This window comes from Hetaerina americana, unplaced genomic scaffold (assembly GCF_022747635.1).
Source record: "Hetaerina americana unplaced genomic scaffold, ioHetAmer1.1.p SCAF_3, whole genome shotgun sequence".
Classification (NCBI taxonomy): domain Eukaryota; kingdom Metazoa; phylum Arthropoda; class Insecta; order Odonata; family Calopterygidae; genus Hetaerina; species Hetaerina americana.
The window spans coordinates 49,289,524-49,314,286 of record NW_027286874.1 but is presented as its reverse complement, the minus strand read 5'-3'; the positions used below and the strand labels follow the sequence as shown (position 1 = coordinate 49,314,286).

At 34.1% G+C, this 24,763-nt stretch overlaps 2 protein-coding genes across 2 annotated transcripts in view; one reads left to right on the top strand and one right to left on the bottom strand.

Moving 5' to 3' along the window:
* Positions 1–24,763, top strand: part of LOC139690027 (uncharacterized) — an 84,379-nt gene that overhangs the window by 15,062 nt on the left and 44,554 nt on the right. The window lies entirely within an intron of this gene.
* On the bottom strand, positions 304–24,113 carry LOC139690693 (solute carrier family 53 member 1-like). Its single transcript, XM_071588200.1, has 10 exons — positions 23,707–24,113; positions 23,152–23,305; positions 22,775–23,031; positions 15,432–15,693; positions 11,583–11,950; positions 7,838–7,988; positions 7,367–7,561; positions 3,420–3,589; positions 3,194–3,327; positions 304–1,759 (listed from the first exon to the last, which is right to left on the bottom strand). Exons 1-10 carry the CDS (start codon positions 23,773–23,775, stop codon positions 1,486–1,488), a joined length of 2,034 nt encoding a protein of 677 aa, XP_071444301.1. The 5' UTR covers positions 23,776–24,113; the 3' UTR covers positions 304–1,485.

The window sequence follows — 24,763 nt, the reverse complement described above, 5'->3', positions numbered from 1 at the left end:
ATTAAGCAGATCTCCAAGGCCATTATCCACCACAAGTAGAAATATTCCCAATCAGCTGGAGACCAAAATATCTTTTGCCTGCACTCAATAATGATTATTGACTGTTAAACTCCAAATAAAAACATGAAAAATAGTTCGCAAGCTTTTAATAATAGGAGAATCCCTGCAGTAAAATATATCATCCTCTCTCTTCCGCTAATCTTCACCACAAAAAAAAGTACGAAATAACAGGATCATACTTTACATTAAATTCGGTTTTCACTTTATTAACAGTAAAAACGATGACAAATTTTTATAGCTCAGTGTTGTAAAAACAATTACAATGTAACTAAAAGAACACAACAGTCAGTCATGATTAAATCAGAATTAAATATAGTCATGAATTTGGAAATTTATGTGAATCTAAATTACATTTATATCACAGAATACATGTTTCCTAGAAGCCTCTATAGTCACCAAAATCTTTAATAAGCTTGGGCTAATACTTGAAAAAATAGAATCACAAATATATGTACATATGTGTATCCTATGTGTTCCAAAACGTAAAAGAAGTACTTACTTCACTCTTAAAAATTACCAGAGAAAAATAACTGAAGTACACTCAACATGTCAGCTTGTGAATAATGGTGCACATTTGTAAACATCTTTGGTAAAAAATATTTTTTTTAGATTATGGAGGGAGACATTGAAGTACTTTTTGCAATGAGATGATATTTACATTCAAATAATGAAGACTGATAACAAGACATTGGCAAGAGGCCCCAACAATTAAATATTCATGAAAACTTGCCTGATGTCTTTCCACCAATTTAAGTAGCTATTACGGGAAATTTTAGTCTCTCCTACATGAAAATGTATGTACAGATGACAAAATAAAATTAAATAAAGTCATTAATGAATTTATTGGCACTTGGGTCCCATATTTAAAAAAACACATAAATTATTAGGAATGGATCCAAAAAGGCAATGTCTAGTCAAACTTCTATTCCCTAGTTACTTGAGTCTTTAAAAATCCACATCAGCTAGATCTTTACAACGATCAACAGTAATTAAAAAAGAGCTTGGATTTTTAAAAATACATATTCCTCGTGAAATGTGTATCAAAATAAAATCTCTATAATACACTTATCAATTTGATCAGTTTGAATACTGGATAGGAGGTGATGCTCTTTGGTCATCAGCCATAACAAGATGAGAGGAGGGGGAGAGCACCATGAAGCGAGCCACCATACAAACAATCACTGGGAAGCCCTACATCTGCTCCATTCCACTGCCTTGAAGAAGTGTAGAGCTCAGCTATCACGAATAACCATGACTCATGCCAGTAAGGGAGCAGAGAGTCTGTCTTACACATAACAATTATGATTAACAAATAAAAGAAGTACATGCAGAACCAGTAAATGATTCATGTCTTGACAGTGACTCTCTTACATTTCAACTGCAAGACACGGAGAATGGCCATGAGCACCACAGTCAACGACTTGCCTAGCTGTCTGGATCATCAGTAGATTCACCCTCCAACATGAGTCTATGCTCTTCCTCAGCAGCATTAGTATTACTAACACGAGTGATCCCTTGTTGTTTCTTCTTCTGTTTCTTTTTTCTATTAATCACCCCATCACTTTGATCCATCATGCTGATGATTTGAGTTTGGTCTGATGAATCCATGGGGGCCACTGAGATATCCCGAACAGCTCTGAATTTACCACAGTTATTGAGGTGTTCATTCTCAAGTCGGAAGTAATTCCAAATGAAGCGCCTGTTATTTTTCAAAATTTTATAGAGAAATAGTGAGATTTCTATGATTACATTAAGATTACCTTATTATGAGCAAAAACATGAAAAATAATTTTTTTATGAGCTAAAAGGAGTATATAAATGATCATTTATGATTGGGAATAAACTTTCAGCAGCATTGCAGATTTTCTCAAATGTTTGGGAGGGTCATTGAAATAAAGATAGATATATCAACTATTGGTATATTTCACACTATTACTCTGTCCAACTCGTATCTTGCAACATGCATGCATACATTGCAAAATATACCTATATATGTATTAAAATGGCATGTTGAAGACTGTGACAGTGGAGAGAATGTTAAGAAAATGAGGAAGGGACAGAAATAGGATAGGGATGTTAGACAGAATGAAGGGAGGAAGGAATTATATGGAGATGAAGAGGAGTTTGTTGTAGAGAAGGATGTTGGGTTATGTTTTGTTAAGTGAGACAAGACATTTATTTAATAGTTGTGCCCATCCAAAACCTACCTTATCCGGTAGATTAATAATAATAATGTATATTAATATCAATATATAAGGAGAAAAATTTAACAAACAAATTGACAGGCTTTGGTGATTTATAAATTAATATAATTGCTGGAGAATGATAAATATTAGTAGTTAGAATGGTTGAAGACTTACATAACATTTGTATCGTCCATAATTTATGAATACTCATTTCAAAGACAATCATTTCAACTCCCAAATTAGAATAACATGAACAAAATCTACTATCCAAAACAATTTACAGTGAATTGTTACCCCACAAGTTTTACAAAAACATGTTACTCCATACATATTATTTTAATTAAATTTAACAAGATATAATTTGAAATAATTTGATGTTTCTAGACCTACAGTAAACAGATAAGTATGAAATAATATTTTATTAATATGCAGCTATTTTTTCTACCAGTTTATTTAATAAACATGCCATTATAATCTTTAGATTGCGACTTTCCCATGCATTATAATATATTATACACATATGCATAGCACATCTCATAAATAGTAACATTAGATCATAGGTAACTTCATAAATTTAATATACAAATGTCTGAAAATGATCAAATTAATGTAAACCATAATAAAAAATTAATACAGATCAAACAAATGAAAGGACATCTGTAACTCCATAACAGATGAGACAAGGTGAATAGAAGTACATTTTTAAATGTAAAAATATATGTCACGTTTGACCTTAAACCACATTTCTATGAATGGCAGAATTTACATTATGAGTATATTTTACCTTTTTTGGCCAAATATTTAATGTCAATATGAACCAAAATATTACTGCTTTCCTCACACAATTATTATTGCTAACACAAAATATAAATGCTAAAAATGAAAAGTAAATATGCACATTAATAAATACACATTCACTCATACTTTTAACCTTATTGGAAACTTACCTAAAAACTTCAAGAGGAGAAAGAACAGACACCATCAGATCACCATGAACGTATCCCATTTCAGTCAAAGAGAGAGATAGAGCCCAACAAAATCGCAATATGAAATCCTCCACAATAGCGAAGTAATAATAGCCCTATGAAATGAAAAAAAAACAATTACAAAGGATGTATGCAGGAAAATAAGCATGGCAATGAATACAATAGGACATTTCATTTGTTCACTTACAGTAGATGAGTACACTATTTCTTCACGAAGAAAACGATTGTCACCAGCATTTTTATCAAAAAGGCCCCAATCCATTTTAATGTCCCAGGTGTAAGCATAGCAGGAGCTTACAATGGATGCTGCAATCCAAATGTAAAAAAAAGGACTCTCCGAAGAATCTTCATACTGATCTGAAAAAGGAAAATTCATTAGCCTGAAAAAATCAAATAGTCTAGAGTAAAAGTTTTTCTCATAAAATCAAGCATATAAGGAATATTCTCCTCTAACAGAATCCAGGTTTAATCAACAAAATATATACAAATTTAAAATCTAAAAGAGAGTTTCCCTGTCTGTTTCCCATTTATTAATCCTGCTGATGCAAGCTAATACAACCATATACTAATCCAGTGATAGCAATATATCTAATTTAAAAGTCTTTAGCCGTAATAATAAATATTCAAGAATCAAATTTTTATTTTTTTAATATTCATGACCTGAACTAATATCATTTTCAAGTACTCCACATCGCATGTCAAATAGTTATGATAGTAAGACTGCAAATAGCCCATACATTGAAGGGTGCTAATCATTGCACTAAGCAGAAATTAAGTAATAAAAACGTAACATCAACTACTACTCTAACAATCCTTTTTAATGTAGTTTACTAACTCCACAGGACAAGATTGGTTTCCTCCATTCCAAGGGGACTGAGATATACGGGGGCCAATAGGCCCCTATGTCTGTTAGCCACATATATTATCAAAGACAATCATTTTGCTTTTTAGTGTTAAATAAAATATAGCAAATATGTTTGTAACCAATAAATATCAATTGGCTCAGCAAACAGGCTGAAAGAGCAAGTTTCTTGTGGATGGAAACACTATGACTACTTATTGACTTCAAATTCACTTTTGTCAAACAAAGGCAGGAGGAAATACAGCAATTAAAGAATTTAAATCAAAATCAACAAAATACTGGAATTTAAGAATTTAAAAAATGTTATTTTGCTGTGTAGTTCCTTTCATTAAATGTAATACTATGACCGATTACCATCTCAAAATGTCATTGAATAAATCACTTATGAATATGAGATAGAAGCAATCACAGCTTCCCCGATAATTGTAATATCATATTATACTCGTTTGGTATATCCAAGCTGTTTTAGAATCTCCTAGTGATAACAACTTGCACACTCTTCTGGTATAGTGCCAGATGAGCGTGCAAGGAACAGTTTTCCGAATCAAACTAAGTAAAGAATGAAAGTATAAGCCAAGAAATGAATATTTTTGAATAAATGATACATAAATTAATTGAAGTACCAAAAAATGGGGGAAGTTTGTTCACATTTCGCAGCCTTTTCACCACTTTAACAAGTAAATCAGTTCTGCATTTCCAGAAAAATCAAATAAACAGGAAGTATACCTTAGTAAATCAAATAGTGACAAAAAATTTTCTTATTACAACATAATATTTGTGAAACAAGTACAGTAGCAGAAGTCACTCCTCACCAAGGATTGATTTCACCCAAGATATAATTTCCTAGTAACTGTCTGTAAAATAATATTTTTTCAGATAATGCTAAATTGCAATATTAAGTACAGCTTCATTTTAACATTTTAAAAATGGATGCCAAACAATGATGTGGCCACTTTATTTCAAAATTTTAAAAAGCAAAACTATTTCACTCCGTTAATTCTGCCTTCACATCAGTGAAAAAAAGTCTTCCTCTTCAAACATCTCTAGGTTATTTTAGTTGATGAGTATATTGATTTATCGATAAAACAATTTAATTCCTGGAAACACAAAATACTTGTTCTTAACATTTTAATTTTTTCTCAAATATGAGACTTCAACAGTATAACTTTCTGGTGCAGAAAGTACTTTTCCAAAAAATATTGTCTCTTTTAATAATCAAAAACATGCCAATGAAAATTAACAAGCACTCTTGAGTTCTATCTTATACCTGTACAATTAATAACTCTCCTGTCCTAGATATCAAAGGTAACTTGAAATTTACATCCGCCATAGCATTTGTTGTTTGACTATGCATTCCCACCACCTCCTTCATAGTTGGCCCCAAGGTCTTGTGCACTGGCAGCACTTTTTCCTGTAGTTACCATTATTCTTCTTTCACGATTCTTTTTTCCAGGAATGTAATTCTTGGAATTTGGAACTACCTATATTCCTTCAGCTCTAAACCTGATCTAAATTTTATGCTGAAAGGAAGGTCCATTTGCCTCTAGTACTGATTTCAGAATTATAAGGAATTCACATTTTGGTACCAACACCAGCATTCAATTTTTTCAGCCATCAAGATAGTTTCTGTAAGCTACCTAGCTATGAAAAATGTCACATCTAATTCCTGGCTTGGATGTGCAGAGTTAGGGGAAAAAATATGGAAATGAACATTTAACTCCTCACACATTTTTAAAAATGTCACAAATGACTTGAAAAATTGTTCTTAATCGATACTATAGGGCTGGGAAGGTGTCTCATTAAGATGCAAACATGCATTGACAAACCAATCCTCAAAAATTGCTAAGTCAAACCACCCAGAAGTATTTCTGTTCTAGCGAGTACCAGAAATTTCTCCTTCAACTCAAGCAGGGCAGAGACTATAGAGAGCCTTACATAAAGTTTTTGTTGGTGGCAAAAATACTCAACTTACTGAAGCAGCCATCAGGACTGAAGCACTTACTTCTGAAGTGTCTTTAATAACTTCTGGATGACGTGTTCCCCTTTTAATGATGACTTTGGTTTTTCCAGAATCATCAATAAAATTAGTGTCTCCATAATTAAAAGTATGTTCATGGAGGACCCATCAAATGCCACTTAAATTATTGAAATAATGTAGCATATGACTTCTATTCACTTCCGATCAAATCCTTTTAGCATTTTCTTCAAATCCAAGTGCCAGTGTTTTGTTTCTGCTAATCAATCCACAAAGCCAATCGATTCCTGAACAACTGTTGTCAAAACACTTTACAGTTACTTTTTTATTGTACAAATAAGTCTGTAATAAATTTGGATATCACAAACACTTATACATTGGAAACCTCCACTCACAGCACTTTAAAAGTCCTTCCTTAAGTTTTGCCTTATTCTTCATGATGACTTCTGTTGACTAGCTGTTTGACTTCCAACTTGTATTTTATGTTTTACTGAGAGCTCCTTAGGAGATAGTATTGCTCCACTACTTTTCGGATGGTCAATCTTTCTCTCTTGACTTCATCTAATTATTCTTAAAGGTGATGTTCATTATTCCTTAAGTATGAACCCCCCTCCCTAACCACAAGCTTTATGATAGTGCCTGGACATGACTGTAGTCACCCCACAATATTTCAATTTTTTTCTAAAAAGTCATAGTAACCTGATTTTGAATAGAACATCTTAAACTTTTTATAATCTGGTTGTTAAAAAACTAACAGCATCATGAGATGATTTACCTGGCTTAAGCAGAGATGAATGTCAGCTTTGAATTTGTATAACTGCCTCAAAAATTCAGGACAAGTTTCAATTGAGCCCCTTAATACAATTGCACAATTATCACTGTGAAAGACAAGGCTAGTCAGTCAGTGATATATCCAGACAGTGTTACAAAAGATGGGAATAAATAGCTGACCCATTATAATTAAGATATATTACCAGTTTCAATTTCTATAGTAGTGCACATGCGGCTGAGTCACCCATCTCACAGAATAGCAGCAATCGAAGGCATATCCTTTATCAATGTATTTACACATCATTCATGAATTCGTCATGTCCAATATTTAGCCAGTTTTTACAGAGCTAATTACATTTCACTCAGTTAATCCTAGTATGAATTTGAAGTTCTAAATAAATAAATTTGAAGATTTAACAAACATAGCCATTACTAAAATGACCACCAGCATGAAGCTCAATTTCATACATCTACCCTAAATAGAAAAATAAAAAAAAATTAATACAGAATATATGACAATACTTACCGGAATAGATGACATTTAAAGTTGAAAATAATACAACAAAAAATGTAGTAGAGTATTTTCCAGCATTTAGAAGATGAGGGAAAGCTTCTTTTGTGTCACGATAACGCCTTAAACACTGAGCAAAACGAAACCATGCAGGCAAACAGGCAACAAATGGCCGCCAAGCAGCTGACTTGGCAACACATTTGCTTGTGTCTGGAAAATATAAGTATGAAACAGAATTAGAACCATTACCCTGAGCTTACTATTATGTACCCATACAAATTTTTTTTGGCTACTCAAATGATAAAATTTTACCCATTTAGTATGTTGCAATAAGGTTTGATCTGGGAAAGGACTAGAAAACCAAAAAATTTAACTTTTTATATTGATGCATGAAATATATTTAACATTAACATTGTTTTTTTTATGATCCTTACTCATGAAAAAAATCATTTAATGAATACAACAAAAAGTGACAACAGTTAATACCTCCAGCTTCCATCAAGTTTCCTGGGTCTGTGACATAGAAGCACACTAGATATTGAAAATCAAGGAGTACAGGAACTAAGCTGTTGAGTTGATCTGCTACCCAGAAATCAGCAAACCCAACATAGAAAAATGGTGCCAAAATCACCCTGCCCTATGGATCAAAAGAAATGATTGTTAAATGATCATCACAAAAATTATGATTATTATAATTTTTGTACTCCACTTTTATTATTAACACATTTATCATTTGCAGTAACTGTCATATTAAAATGAACCACTGGAACTCTTGATAATTGCAAGTCAGTGTACTACTCTTTAAATAAAAGTTACCACTAATAAAACCTAAAATTCTATGCAAAGTTTAACTAAATTTCCCAAGCATGTTTAGCAAAGCTTTAATGATCATTATTTGCAAATAACTTAGGGACCCAGGGGAAGAGCCAATTCATTTGGTGTGATAGAAGCATGTATGTGGCTTTGAAGGAACCAACTAGTCAAGTAGGCAGGGTCTAGCCCCTTGTAAATACAGTGATTTCCAGAGGTCTGATAAGCTCACTTTGTGAATCTCCATACTGAGGTGAAAGAAAGAGAAAAAACAACTTTGCACTTCCACACACTTTTTTAATATAACACGACCATGGTTTCGATGCTGCGCATCATCTTCACCTGAAGATGATGCGCAGCATCGAAACCATGGTCGTGTTATATTAAAAAAGTGTGTGGAAGTGCAAAGTTGTTTTTTCTCTTTCTTTCACCTCACCATGAAAGAATTCCACCAAGTTAAGCCTGAAACTGTTAGATTCAATCTCCATACTATAATGCCAAACCTCCATTGTCTTAGTTTTTGGAATTTCCCATGTGATTTTACTATTTTTCATCTCTTTTCCATGCTTTGTGCTCCCTCCTTTTTCTCATCTCTGCATTTCCTTCTCCTTTTCTATTACCTTTCTTCTTTCTTGTCCACCTATTATCCTCACATTGATTATTTTCGGAGAAATTTAAAGGCCAATGATGATATTATCATTGGCAATTAAAATCCCACCAAAAAAATATTTTCATTTGGCCAAAATCAGCGGTCCTTTTTAACACCCACATTCATTATTAAGTTTATCCTCTCCACAATCAATCAATTTATTTTTGCCCAAGGATTTGTTGTTCATGTTCTACATTTTGCTGTACAATTCTTGAACATGACAATGTTACTCCAAGGATTTATCAAGGTCCTCAGCAAGCATTTACCAACACAAAATTTGTGACAAGCACATGGTTTGTGCACCTTTTGTTGTCAATTCAGCTAGGTTACCATATGGAATATGAGTAGGTATTTTTTTATAATCACTGTTTATCGTAGCAAATTTATAATTTTAGATATCCAATGTCTACTTGTGAATCACTGAGGCAATCTCTCTGAACAACTCCAACTCCATGAGGAGCTTAACTTGTTATGATAGCCCTCTGCAATTAAATTAATACCAACCAAGGATCAACCCTCACAATTGCTTCACTAAATGTTCTTCCAACCAAAGGTGATTCTTCATATGAGTCCCATACTTGCTCCTTGCCTCTTCTTACTTGAGATTTCTATGAAATATCACAAACTACATTATCCAAGTGTTAGTCACCACCACAAAGTGCATATGTAATAGAGGGCACATGGCAACGTTGAGTTTGAGTGGTCCCGTCGATGCATATCACCACCTCCTAGCAGTGGAGTCATTCAATCAGTTCCGAGCATGCATGAAAGACCAATTCCAAAGACATTTCAAAACTATAATAGGTATCTTCATTTCAATGTTCTCCACATATAAAATGGATTAGTCTTGACTTATTTCAGTGCAGATTCCTTTTTCGTATTAATTCCCTAACAAAGTAAAATGACTAATGCAACCATAAAATTTTGTCCCTAGTCTGAAATAATAATGTGTGCACACACAATGTGATGGTGAAAACTGATATTAATGGAATTATCAAATATGCTAATAATTAAATATGTGTAATGTCTCCTTATTATAGAATCAGAATCAAGAATGGAGCGTGTATAAGAATACCAGGAAATGGAATAACACGTCTTACATGATAAAACACATTGTAAAAGTAATACCTGCACAATTTTTTCATGAATATGTCATAAACTTGGTTATAAAAACTGTTAAATTGACTTGTTGAGAGAAAAGTGGCTAAGTTTCTTTTCGTGCCACCAAGGCAATATGATGATTTTACTACACAGTCATTTCATTTGAAGGCAAACCACATTAAAAAAATAAATAAACCATTAGTAATGATTCGTGTAAGTCTTTTTAAGAGGGATCAAAAGGAGACACTCAATTGTTTGCTTCTACCATTAAGTTTCAGCCGTAGAAATACGAGGTCTGTCCAATAAATACGCGAACTCGGGCAATCTGGCGGCCCACTAGCGGCGCTCTTTGCCTAAGCCCCAAGGAGCCATCTCTGCTTGGCCTAATCATCGAGCTGTGCCTATAGTGCCAGTTATGTTAGTTTATGTTGTCCTTGTTTTTACTGTTTGTGGAAAATGGAAATTGACAAAATCGCAGAGCAATGTATCAGCATCAAGTTTTTTGATGAAGTGCTGTAAAAATTACCTTCAACCACCTGTGTTGACGACAACATTGATCGTGTGCAGTCCCTTAACCTTACAGATTGGCGAAAAACTGTCCAAATGATAGCCGATGAACTGAATTTAGGAAAATCAACAGTGCACACTATTTTAACGGAACATTTGGGATTTAAAAAAATGTGGGCAAAAATCGTGCCCAAGCTGCTGATGCAAGTTATTGTTATGTTATGTTGGCATTAACCATGAAAAAATTATTGGATCATAATAATAGCTCTGATTTCCAAATAGGGGAAATAAAATGGGCGGATTAGGTGTTTTAGCCCATTTTCTCAATTCTAAAAATTATTGGATCATAATAATAGCTCTGATTTCCAAATAGAGGAAATAAAATGGGCGGATTAGGTGTTTTAGCCCATTTTCTCAATTCTTTCACTCATACAATATGTGTAATGTACACCATAAGTGGGTAATTCTAAGTCACCAATATATCCTCAGATTTTTACCTTGAATAATGGTGGTTATATTATTCAACTGGTTTGCATATTTGACCTGCCGAACTGTACAATTGAATTGTGTAAAATCCATATGCAATACAACATGCCTTTTCACAGCCATAATTTCATAACTTTTTATGCTTGCTAAAAAATCTGGATTATCATAAATCTTAGCATCAAATGCATTCTAAATATTTCCTTAAGTTTAAATTGAATACTTGCATTAAACTTAGTCCTATGATATATTACACAGAAAACAATATCCTAAAATCACCACTAATGATTGAAAAAATTATACTAAAATGAACAATTATAAAGCACTTCAGAAAGTTTTATTTCATAGCTATGAATGAATTTTTTGTTAAATTGTGAAAATGCCTGCGTGCATCAATTAACATTTTTTCCTGAAGAGAAAGAGTATCTTAGACTAACGTAGCTTAACTTAGAGTGAAATGATTTAAAATTAATTTACAAAGAAAACTCAAGAATATAAAGCAGGGCTATTATAGCTTGATACTTATGTGATATGTATTGTGAGGAGAAGATGACTTTTTTAAGCCAGGAGTTAGATCATCATTGCAAGGAAAAATGTGTTAAATTTCAACAACTTATTTTAACAAAGATAAAAATATAGTCCAGTTGGTTATGATTAAAACAATTACTTTAAACAACTTACCATCACTCTAAGAACCCAGAAACGAGCACCATGACGGAATGTACGAAGAGGATTAAAAAGGAAGGCAAGCATTATTAGGATTAGGACAAGAGGATTAGCATATGGAGGGATACTTAAAGATGAAGAATAAAGGAAACCTAGCACACTGAGTGTCCAAATTACACCAAATATTGCTGCTAACTCCATCAAATGTTGTTCAGACAGATGGTTACGTGGATCCAGTTCGAATATTAGCACATGGTTCACTCCTGAAGAACGCCAACCATAAACATTCAATCCCATTAAAAACAGGAATTCTACAAGTAGTAGAGGACCTCTATAGAGACGGAATGCTACACGCCAATCGTCTCGACCCTGATGAAATATGGCTGAAAAGTGAATGGAAATAAAGTTAGCATTCAACAAAAATCGCAGAGCACTGCCATTCACCAATTAAATTACACTTCAAAGCATTTTTTTCTTATATCTAAAATAAAGAAGATACACAGGAGGGAATTCACAGGGTACATGTTTATATTACTGAATCTCTCAACAAAAACAACAAATTTTCCTTATGATAATGGGGAGCATTTTTTCAAGTCAAAATAGCATAAAACAGTATGGCATACAATTTTAATAAATGAGATAAAATTATTGATGTCTTCATCCTATTTCTTCCATTTTCCTATTTTAGGAACAAATGGACAGTCTACAAGTATGAAATTAAGAAGTTGTCCAGTGACATATTTTCACCCAAGCCCCAGGGCCTCACATTGCACCATTAATGTATGGAGCAAGTATAATTTCATTATCCTAGATAAATTTTGGTATTTTATTACTTCATCTATCATATTAAAAATATAATGATTTCCCCACTCCTCTCACCCTAAAATCAACCCTAAACACACAATCAACAATGGTGATAGAGAGTCTAGTTGATTCTCCAGCTGCCTGTCAGGCAGGGCCAACACATCTACCACAATTTCTGGGAAAAGATTTTTTCCACACTTAAACTTAGCTTTTTCTACAAGTTGAGTAATTTCATTTTTTTACATTTAACTATAACATGCAATAATTAAGGGCTATTCACTGCTTCCAATGTGACATGTATGCTAGAACAGGATCAGAAAAAATGTAGCCCACACATTATCTGAACCTTAATGAGGTATTTGCAGAGGCATCTGATTTCAAAAATACAGCCTCATACATTGTACCACATGAAAAACAATACTGAGTAGAGTACTGGGAAGCCACCTTAATTATTTTCCCAAGAGATGAAAATGATCAAAAGATGATAATGAATCCTGGCAAAAACAGTGTGGCAAATACCATGCCTGGCAGTCAAGGCAGAGCCATGATTGAAGACTAAAAGCCTGCTATCAATACATTCCTTGCATAGCCAAGTCAACAGCTACAGATAAATGCACAAACTGTATGAATAAGGACTAGGGAGTGTTAATGGGACATTATGGGAAAGGATATTGGAAAATCAATGGGAGATGGAAAGAGCAAAGATAGAATGGTTGGGTATGGACAGAAGAAGATAGAAAAATAGCAGATTATTGAAGTATGTGTCATAGAGTACTTAAGTAATATAAAATGGAAAAGATAAGACGTAGTGATGATGGTCTATCTAGTAAAAAGGATATTAAAAATAGGTTAGTAAGTTATTGACAGAATATTAAAGATAAAATCAGGTCCAATAAAAGAAGTACGTAGACGTGTACAATAAATATGCGGACTGGTGCAATCTGGTGGCCATGACGCAGACTATATCCCCGCCCACTAGCAGTGCTAATTGTCTCAGACCTGATGAGACATCTGTGCTTGGCGGTTTGCAAGCGGTGCATATGGTGCCAGTTGTGCTAGTTTCTGTTGTCCTAGTTTATACTGTTTGTCGAAAATGGAAATTGACAAAATCATGGAACAACGAATCAACATCAAGTTTTTTGATGAAGGGCAGCAAATAGTATCAAGAAATTACTGAAATGTCGGCAGCTGTTTACGGTGATGATGCTCTGAAGAAAACATCCGTTTACAAGTAGATTGAGCCTTTTAAAGATGGCTGACAAGACAGATGATGCAGAGCCGGGACGACTTTCAACCACCTGTGTTGACGACAACATTGATTGTGTGCGGTCCCTTGTCCTTACAATCATTGAAAAACTGTCCAAATGATAGCCGATGAACAGAATTTAGGAAAATAAACAGTGCACACTATTTTAACCAAACATTTGGGTATACAAAAATGTGTGCTAAAATCATGCACATTCAGCATTGATTGTTCGCCAGTTTCTGGCAAAAATTCAATTACCATCCTTGTTCATCCTCCTTATTTGCAAGATCTCGCCCCTTGCGACTTTTTCCTATTCTCTAAATGCAAAAATGTGAAGAGAGGACATCACTGGAAAGGTGTGCACACAATAAAGCAAGAAACGACGAGAAAACTAAAAAGTCTAACTACCAAGGACTTACAAGAGTGCTTTAAACAATGGAAAAGAATATGGAATAAGTGCATAGCAACAAGTGGAGAGTACTTTGAAGGGGACAAAATCGATGTAGACTAAATTTTGCAAAATAAAGTTTAAAGTTTTTATGGCCCCAGTTCACGTATTTATTGGACAGACCTCGTATGTTTAGCTAAAAGAAACTATTGGGAATATGCCTAAAAGGCAAGATGAAATACTAATGGAGGATTAGAATGCAGGGGTGGTCAAAGAGGGAGAGGGGAGTGAGATAGAAGAATACAGTTTAGAAACAAAGAATGATCCCCTACCATGATGTTTAAATGTCACATGCTGCAAGGACTTTGGTCAAGCTGAGCTCTTCTCTCCCCTTTCAAACCAACTTTTAATTGATTACTGAGGTAGAGGAAATAGCAGAAGAAGTATAGGGAAGGCCGAAAGAAGGAATGAAAGAAGACATGCAGCTGATTAAACCAGGTTTGCAGATGACCCAACTGAGATAGGCAACTTTAAGGAAATTTTTATTTAACTCAAGACTACCCAGGTTTGGTATCAAATAGAGAATCAGGATAAAAAGCTGGGGAGTCTGAAAGAGAGCCAATTATCACTTGAGCTACTTAATATATTTACTGAGTAATATGGTAACTGGGACTAAAAGTGGCAGGAGGTAGGAATGAAAATAGGCAGAAAACAGATTATGTCCGTTAGATTTTTGAATCATAGAGCTTTAAATAAGCCAGTCAGCCACAGGATGACAATCATTACCGAGATCATTACAATATCAATGTGAGATGTGGAGATAGCTAAGAGGAAGGTGAATCATAAAAATATTAAAGCAATAGGATTCTCAAGAAATGGGAAGGTAATGTTATGCATTAAAGTAGGCTTACATATTTTACAACAAGTAGAATGGCTCGATATTTTCGTGTAAATGAAAATAATGAATACCTTGTACACTAAATAAGAGATGAAATAATTAATATTTTGGTGGTGTTTAGAGTTTACTAAAATGGTCAGGAGAGGGATAAGTATAAGTTGAAGAAGTACAAGATGCCAGCAGGTATGATTCATATTTAATAAGATGTTATTTGAAGGAATTTCATTTTTTATACATTTAGAAAAAACATTTCCTGAATTTTCTGGTATTACACATTAAAGAACCCACATAACCTCTCTACTAATAAGGAATAATGGATTAGGTTCACATACGCCATTCACCCCTCCAGCCTATCCCTAAATATTGCAAAACTTCTATAGTTTGATACAATTTCTTTATGCCCATGGATGACAAAGAGTTGTTCGTACATTAAAGTAATTACACACTCATACCTCCATAACATTAAGATTATACATAATCATAGAAATCATACACTTTCCATAAATAAATCCCTATTGTATGGCTTACCAGAGAGTACCACAGCAACAAGAAGAACAATGAAGGAACCCGAGAAAAGACCAACTTTGAAAGTGGTCCATGGGGATTGCTGCTCTCCTAGTGGGGGAACCCTTAGTCTTTTCATTGCCTTCTGACGATCACCTGCCTCCAAATCCCGTATCACAGTACTTTCAGTTTCCTGAATTAGGCGATCAATGTCTTTATTTGTGTAGAAATGAGCATTTTCAACATTTTCTATCCTCCATTTTGCACCTACATCCACAGCTAAGAGCTAGAAAAAAAATAAAAGAGTAATTTAATGGAAACTCATATAGCATCAACAGCACGAACCAGATAGCTTAATAGAATAAACATATTGAAAATTCCCTTCTTTTTCTGACAATTTTTAAAAATTTAAAACATTCATTTAATTATAAGCATCTTTTTCTTAAATCAAAGTAATCCAATAGAAGGTCAGTTTGATACATGAAAGTATAGTTCATCTTGTACTAAGCTCTATGGCATGTAAATTCAACAACTGCCTTTCCTTTTTTGGTGATGGAAACTAACACTGATCTGAAAAAATCTTTCAGTTAGATTCCTCCCTCACAAATGCTACAAATAACCCCATTAAAACTCTCTTTCTTAAATGTTTTTCTAAGCCCCACTGTAGTTGGGCATGAATTTCATACATCCCCATGGCCTTATTTGATTTAACTTTCTTAAATACTTTGCAATCAATGCCTGGAACTATCCTCAAAAACATCACCTCTTTTCATGTCTAAGCTTGACCTAATATCTTATACTTTCTTGCTCTTCAATGTATTCATTCCACCTCATCTTCCTTAAATACTTCCTGGGTAAATAAATAATCCTCTTGCTCTATCTTTGATAGTGTGAATGGATTCTCTCTTCTTACTTCCTGGCAGTTCTTTCAAGGTCCGGTACGATTCACACATTCTCTGTAAACTCCCTGTCCTCCTCTTCTGCAATCTATGGTTTCCTAATCCTTTTCCCACTCACCATACAATTGGTTTTGTTTGCCATTTTTGTGATCCCATTTTATACATTTTCCCAACTTTCTTCTACTGTACCAACCCCTTGTTCCTCCTCCTGGATTTCAACAACCACTAACTAGTATTCCTTCTATTCTGCCCCAGTTAAAGCTTTGATATTTCATTTCCCTACACTACTTCCGTTTCTAAGCTTCCTGATTTTGATATCATGTCATGACTAAATTGTAATGTGAATCTATTCTCAGGACACTGTTAATAAATCCATGTTTAACCATAATGTAATCTAAGTGATATTTCCTGACTTTTTACATGTTAATCTACATCAATTGTGACATTGAAACCAGGAGTTGATAATTGCTAAAGCATTTCTCCCTTAAAACTTGTATTGTTTTCTCCCCTGGTCCTTCCTTAATCCCTCAACTACCTCACTCCCTTTTCTCCATTTGTCCACCACTATGGGGATCAGGGTGGTGCGGTGGCTAACGTACTGGCTTCCCACTGAGGACCTGGGTTTGAATCCCAGAGGCAGCAGATATTTTTCAGTGATATCCCGATCCCTACTTGAGTTGGTTTGTGGAGGGCGCTTTGAGTAAGTACACCGTCCGTCAGATGGGACGTTAAACTGCAGACCCCTTGGCGCCTTTCGTAAAGAGTAGGCTAATGCGGACGCCGGGTTTCTCTCCACCCTTCATCCTTTCCTGTCCATCCCCTATGGCACAAATGACCTCAGTTGTCGGTCGCCTCCCCTCAAAACTATTACTACTATTACCATCCATCGGATGGGACGTTAAACTACTGATGCCTTGGCACCTTTTGTTAAGAGTAGATAAATGCCGATGCCGGGTTTCTCTGTTTCTCTCCACCCTTCCTTTCCTATCCATCCCTAATGGCGCAAATGACCTTCGCTGTCAGTCGCCTCCCATAAAACTACCACTACTAACTAACAATGGTTTACATCACAATGGTTTCCTTCCAGGGGCACACTCAATTATTTCCTCCAGTTGATCATCCATGCTGTCTACATCTTCCTTACTTTGAGTCCTTTTCAGAATAAACACCTGAGTAACAACCATGTTTGTTGGTTGTGGTTTTATTTCCAATAATAACGTTCCATTACTCTCCTACTCTGTTTACTACTCTTCTTCGGTTTAAATAACATTCCTATTCCGCTCTGTTCCCCTCCACTATAATCTCTCCATCTCAACTCACTCAGTTATAATCAGTCTCTATCGTCTCCTCTCTACATCTCCTCCTTGATAGTTTCTAACTTCCCTATCTTCATTTTTGTCCTACATTCAAAGTTTTTATTATAACAGTTGCAGTCCTCCTCTTTGTCTTCTTTTCAACAGCTTTCAATTTGGCTGTACTAGGATTTTGCCTGATAAAAACCTTAGAGGCCTTGCCTCCCCTGCTACATGGTGTAACACAAACCCCTGAGGGCCCAGATCCTGTAGTTACCAGTACTTTCCTTATTTGGTTTCATCACAGTTGCTTATTATAAATGATTGAGGTTGTTTCTCATTCTCGTCCTGAAGCATATTTAACATGACACCAACACTTTTATTGGCTAAACATCTGGGGTCAGGAGCTTTGCAGTTGCCTAATTGAGGAACAAACCCTGTCTGAGCTGAATTTCATCTGACATTCCTTCAACCAATCTGGCATGGGCAACCATGCCAGGAGCAAGTATTATTGCTGCCACCAGCATCACAATAGGTGTTATAGGATACACAAGCCCTTCCATAATATCGAGGCAGTACTCCACTGAGAGGAAGCTTTTAGCAAGTGGAAAATAAATATTTTTTGAGTTGAACAATATATTAACGGCATACCGCTCTTTAAAAGGGAGTCTTTTCCAAACCTGAATCCCATATTTATTTAATGTTTTCATTAAAAAATGGCTCGTATTTATAGGGATAATTTGAGAAATTACAAAATCCTGTTTGAGCATTCAGGGTGGCTGCTAAGTGTAACAAGAGAAATTCCCAGACATTTACAAGAATTTCCACACTAACAGTATATTTCCAGACCATTATTTTCATCTTTTTCAGCAATGTTAATACATTTCTAAATATTCTCCATGTGATTCATTGTTTGCATTTCAGCATACAGATATGTAAGTCTGCCATGATAGATTTAGTATGTACTTATTCTATTTTACTTTGGTCCTTTGCAATAAATACTGGGACCGAGGTATTTTACAAAGGAAAAATGGCTTAGAAGGATTAGAATGGGGGAAGGAGTCATGTTTTCATTGAGGCTAATGGACAGAGTTATTTCATTACTATATTTATTAGCATGTGATAATATTTCAAAATCCATAGTATTTTCTTCGCTGATGATGACAAATAACTACCTTTGTAAATTTCCTGTAATCAGAGTAGATGTGTTTACATGATACTCTTAGAAATATGACGACTTAAAAACAGGAATAGAGCTAATGGACTCATCTGTTTCCTATACATAGAACGTACAAAAAATCAATAATTACTCAATACAGTGGAATTTACAGAAGATAATTAATCTTTTTTTAATTTGAATGTATGATTCAATCTTTAATTTTAGCAGCAGTATATTACAATACATATGCTCATTGATATAAGGTGTGAATGTCCTCCAGAATTTAATGCTAATAGAGTTAGCTCATTCAAAGTTTGTCATTTCAAATAATATACAGGTATTCAAGAATGGCAAAGCCACACAGGCAGAATAAAATTAATTATGATTATGAAGTAAAGCACTACATCTGTTTATAGAGTGAGCCATTATAAAAATGTACTCCTAATTACAATGTCCACTCTTATATGCACAGTATCAACATTTGTGTATTCTGAACCTCTTCAAAATTTTCCCGTACATTTTCAAGACTTCCCTGACTTCCTAATGGTTCCTAAGATTTCCCAGGCAAGCAGCCATCCTAGTAATGAAAGCTGAGATATTCAACAGCCTTAGGTAGCTTATGAATATAAATTAATTCCATGCTGAGATCTCATAAGGTTCAAAATATATAATTTGAAGTATGAAGGCAATCAAAATAGGTTATCAATTAATGTTCACTCTCAAAAATATGCTTGTGACTTGCTCACCTCCTATTATATCTTAGTTTACCTTTAAATAGAAGCTTCTTAGAGAGAAAATAAGAAAAAAATACAATAATTAGTGTATGTATTTCTATCTTGCTTCCTCTCTAACTGGCTTAAGTCCTCATAAGGAAATCAAGTGATCCAGGTTTGTAACCTGGTCACGGTGAGCAATTTTTGTGCAGTGAAATTTCTCATGTTTGGGTGTAAATCAGTGGATGACTCTGATTAAGTTACTGTAGTGGCATTTTTTTAATTGAATTGAAACTTTTCAGTGCATTCTACAATGTGCTTCTATTCTTGTCTAAAGTTGTTATTGTAAGAATAACACTACCTTATATTGCATTTTGCCTGCTTAAAATAGCATTCTGATTCTTGAATCTAAGCCCTTCAATAGGTAGGATTCGGTGTGTATAATCATTTGGATGAAATGAAAGTAATAGTAATAAATATTGGTGCTTAAATTAAAATAATTATTATTTGTCATAAAATCTGTGGAATAATTATTTTATACTAGTAAATATGTTTTGGCATTGGTCTTCACTGTAACATTACTTAGCAAACTACATTATTATAACGAAACTTAGCAAACATAATTCAAATGAAAAATTGGTCATTTTTCAGGGGGCACTACCTAATATGTAGGTACATTTTTGAACTACCAAGGGGTGATCATTTTAACTTTTTCCAGATTTCAGTTAGCTTGAGGTTAGAAAAGCAGTCATTATTGCTCAACAGAATACAGGACTTTTTATCAGATATCTTTAGGTTTTCTCCCTTGGTTTAAATTCCACAATAATATGCAGTTTTGATGAAATAAGACATGAAAAAGAGCTATCATTTCCTGTTACAAGTGTTTCCAAGTTGAGGAAACAAATGGAGTAATCTTTTGAAAGAAATAATCTTAACAACTTTTTTACATAATGATGAGGACTTTGCAATAACTGAATAGATGAAATAAATACAATACTAATGAGAAATTTGAGTCAAGATGACTCCAATAACCAGTCAGATGCAGAAGAAGAACTGCCTATTTCTAGATTTGGAGAGACTTGTGTTTGAATAAGAAGCATTCATTTTATTTTCGCCTCTTATGAAACAAAGATGGAAGAACTCAGGGTGGATATGAGAATTGTAATATCTTATGCAATGTGCTGGCCTTAATTTGCCTTCTCATGAATTTCTTCTCAACTAGTGCAGGTGTTTGGGCTGAAATGGTAGCAAATACCATGCTTATATTATATACTGAATGGATATAATTACTAACATTAAACTATGAAAATATACATGAATAATGATCTTCAAGAGAATATTTCAGTCGTACAAGTAATTGTAAGTACATGCAAAGAACATAATCAGAATTTCAAAGAAAGATGTACAAAGTAACTGAACTGACAATGCGAAATTTTTTGCATAACTATTGAAGTCCCACATGTGATGACAAGAAAGATGCACTCTTCCAAAATAATGGCTTAATAATCACTCCCAAGTCTTATACGTCATGAGCTGGAAAAACTTTTTCCAGAATGTCCACTATGGAAATAAGGGTACATTTCATATGCCCTAACTGTTATTTGCTTCCTTTTATGGTAATTAGTTGAACTGAGAGTTAAGTCAAGAGAAATATTGAAAATGTATACTCGTACAAAAAACCCATTCCCCTCAATGACACATTTTCTAAGTTTCACTTGATACACGATATCCAAAGAGGTATTTCTTATGCCTAAGATCAAATCACACGCTGAAATTGAAGCATGTCCACATTCCATTTAAAAAAATAATTGCTACCTTTTAAATATATATACAAAGCTACTGTATCAATAATATATTAAAATCTTGATGTTCAACATGCACTTAATTTTTAGATGGCTATAACACAGTTTAATTAATTTTTATTTAATTGCATTTGCAATATAACATTGAGTTTCAAATATTTTTTTTTAAGATTTGTAATACCTACCACCCCAAATAATTACATCAAATCTAATGAGCTTTATTAATAAAAAGTCTGCCCTCAAAAGCACATCAGTTGTTTCTTTATAATTACAGTTAAAAATTTCAATGATAATACTATCATTTAATTCATAATTATTATAATTCACTTTCATACAAATTTAACTGTAGTCATAGAAATTTATTACATAAGCAAATACACATTTATTAGTTTTCATGTATGCCCTTAGGATCATATCTGTTGAGCGGAAACTCTTCAGTCAGTTCATTGCACAAACTGCTTTCAATATAATAAAATGAAATCATGTAAATATTGTGCAATGCAGTCGACATATTCTAATACATTCTTTGGCATTTTCATAAGCAAATCATACTGCAGTGATTCAAACAGTTATAGACATTACCAAGGTTTAAGGCACCAAGCAGGGGAGTGAGGATATTATAAATAGAAAGGGAGTAATGATGGGGATTAGAGGAGACCGGGGCAACTGATTAGCATTGGTACCAACAACAAGAATTGCCATGTTTTTTGCTCAGCCTCTTTCACTTATCAAATTGAGAGTTTTCTTTCCTACCTTAGGTCATTTCCCAAAACCCATGACACCAAGTAACATTTTTATGTAAGCCATTGAGAATACCAAACCCAACCTTAATCCATTTTGGGAACTTGTGATCTTCCTTACAAACTGGCCCGCGACACCAGTGCCATAAGCATTTATTTCATCTCCACAAATCTCATTATTGTATGTAAAAACATAGGCCCCAATGCCAGGGCCTACAGAACATAAATGATAGCTCAACTAATATTAACATTAAATTAGCTTATAGAACAGTGGTAATGTTACCTTGGATGCCAGTGTCACACAAAATATTTTCTTGAATAGTAATAATAAATAATAGCATGAATTCATTTATAGTCAACAGTAACAAAGGCTTTAAATTAATTAAAAGGGTGGCAAATACTATTAGCTCTACTAAAATTTAATTTGTCAGCAAATAATTCCAATTTTTTCGTTGTTTATGGTAAACATAGTTACTGATGCACATGATTTTATTTCATAAATCACATACATCGTCAGCAAAAAACCTCTTCGTTTTCATTAAGGCTGGTAGGATTGAAATTGATTTGTAATAACTTATACGTTTTTCTTCATGGAATTTAGAAAAAAATTCTTTTATTTGTAAACCTACGAGCAATTTGAAGGAGTCACAATCAACTGATGTGCTACCAGCTTAAAAGCTACCTCAGTAACCATCCAGAACCATTAAAAATGCAATCTCTCAAACCATCTAAGTTTTATACAAACAAATAACGCTTCCTTACCTTGTCATGCTTTTTTAAAATTTTGCGAAACCCAGTGAAGTTCAGATTTTGGTAATTTTGCAGTAAAATGAGACTTAAGTAAAATTCACTGAATGCTAGCTTCAGTTCTTGTACTTTTCTTGCTGGTACAGCCTGTTTTCGTAAGATATTAGCACGATTCTTAAGAATTCCTTCTTTACCATGATGATCCTTTTCCAATGCTGTACTCATCTCACTTCTCAGGTTGGCGTATTTTCGGGTGGCTTCTGCAAGTTTTTCTAAAAATGCAATTTTCTCATGAAACTCTATGGAAATTTATTAATATGTGTCATGAAAGTTATATTTCGTTACACTCATGAAGTTTAAATTTAGCCAACATATACAGGCTTAATTTTTACCTGAGAAGAAAGTGTTGATTTTTGCTAGTTCCTTGTCACAATAGTGAAAAAAATGCTCATCAAATTTGGCAAAGTATCTCGTAAGAACTTCGGGCTCCACCACTTCTGCTGAAGGAGCCTGCTCCACAGCTGCATAAAGTATAGCTTTCATTTCCTGCCCAGGGGTAGAATGTTAGATTTAAGATGGAAAATATTTTCTGAAACTTCGACAAAAACAACTTTCTTGCGCGAGGCTGTTTCTTCCATTCAAAACAATCTCTAGCCTCCAAATACGGCAAGTTTCTAAACAAGAATTAATTTGAACAATCCGGCAATATACAGATTTTAACTATAAGAATGCCATGAGCTACCATAGGTGGTACATCGATGTTTAATATAACATTTGTGACAAAAGAATGGGTCTCAATAAAAATGGTACTCATGTAATGTTATAAATTTGGATAATTTTATTCGTGAAAAATATTCAAGAAAACTGGTACACCCTACACACAGTAGGCATATAACAATTACTTAGCGAACCTCAAACTTCTAAGCGATTATTTGACACAAAATTACCTCGTAATTAATGTATTGCTTCCTCCACTCTGGAGTTATGTGTGCTGAGAGATGCTCCGTGAATTTCATGTTGTTTTCGTAATAAATATATAAGAAAAATCTCGCTAAAAATTCTTATAACGTGTTATGGATGTAATTGACCGACGAGGCATCAATTATTCTAGCTAATATTTGTAATTGTACATTTAAGTAACAATTCGATTGCACTTTCATGACACAAACAATAAAAATAACAATTTAACACCGAATAACATGCGAAAATTCGCATATCTAATAGTATGTCCCACTTTCAGACACCGCTGTTTATCGTCCAAACTTTAAACACATCACATCACAGTAAAATATATGCCGTGCACTCTTAATTACTATATAACTTATTCTTTCGTATCATAGTTTGTTATCCCCCTCGTATATATTCATTTTTGTAAACAGTTGAGTTACAACATGCGAATAAAATATTATCGTCGCAGGCGCTCTACCGAAGGGGGTGATGGAGGCAAAAGGGTTTACTGCGGTAGGGTAGCGATATAGCGAAGGGTCATAATCGCGATAGATAAGTCAATGTAGTGGTGAGTATGGAAACGGGAGATGCTTAAATTAATATACCTCTTCGGCAACCAATTGGGTCTACTTTCTCGAGTAATCCATTGGCTTTTGTTGGTCCATTCTTATTGTTTAAATAAAGGAGATGGTGACTGCAGGCAATAAATTTGACATCGCTCGGGACATAGAAAAGAATTTTTTACCAATACCTGCGTGAAAGAAAAATATCTTGAACTCCTTCAACAGAACGACAAAATAAACTCAACGGTTATTTTTATTTAAATAAAATGCTTGTCGTTGCATGGAGGTAAACTTGTTTAACCATGCTGTCGATTTCGGTATTTATTTTTCTGGGCTATCGGTTTCATTTCATCAGTTATTTTAACATTCATTGGACAATATTTCCGCTCTCCTCAGTCACAGACGAATAAAATTGAACAAATTCGGCCGTAATTATAAGATTTCATCGTTTATTTCCCCACCCTTTGCCTAATTTATCATGAATAAATAATCG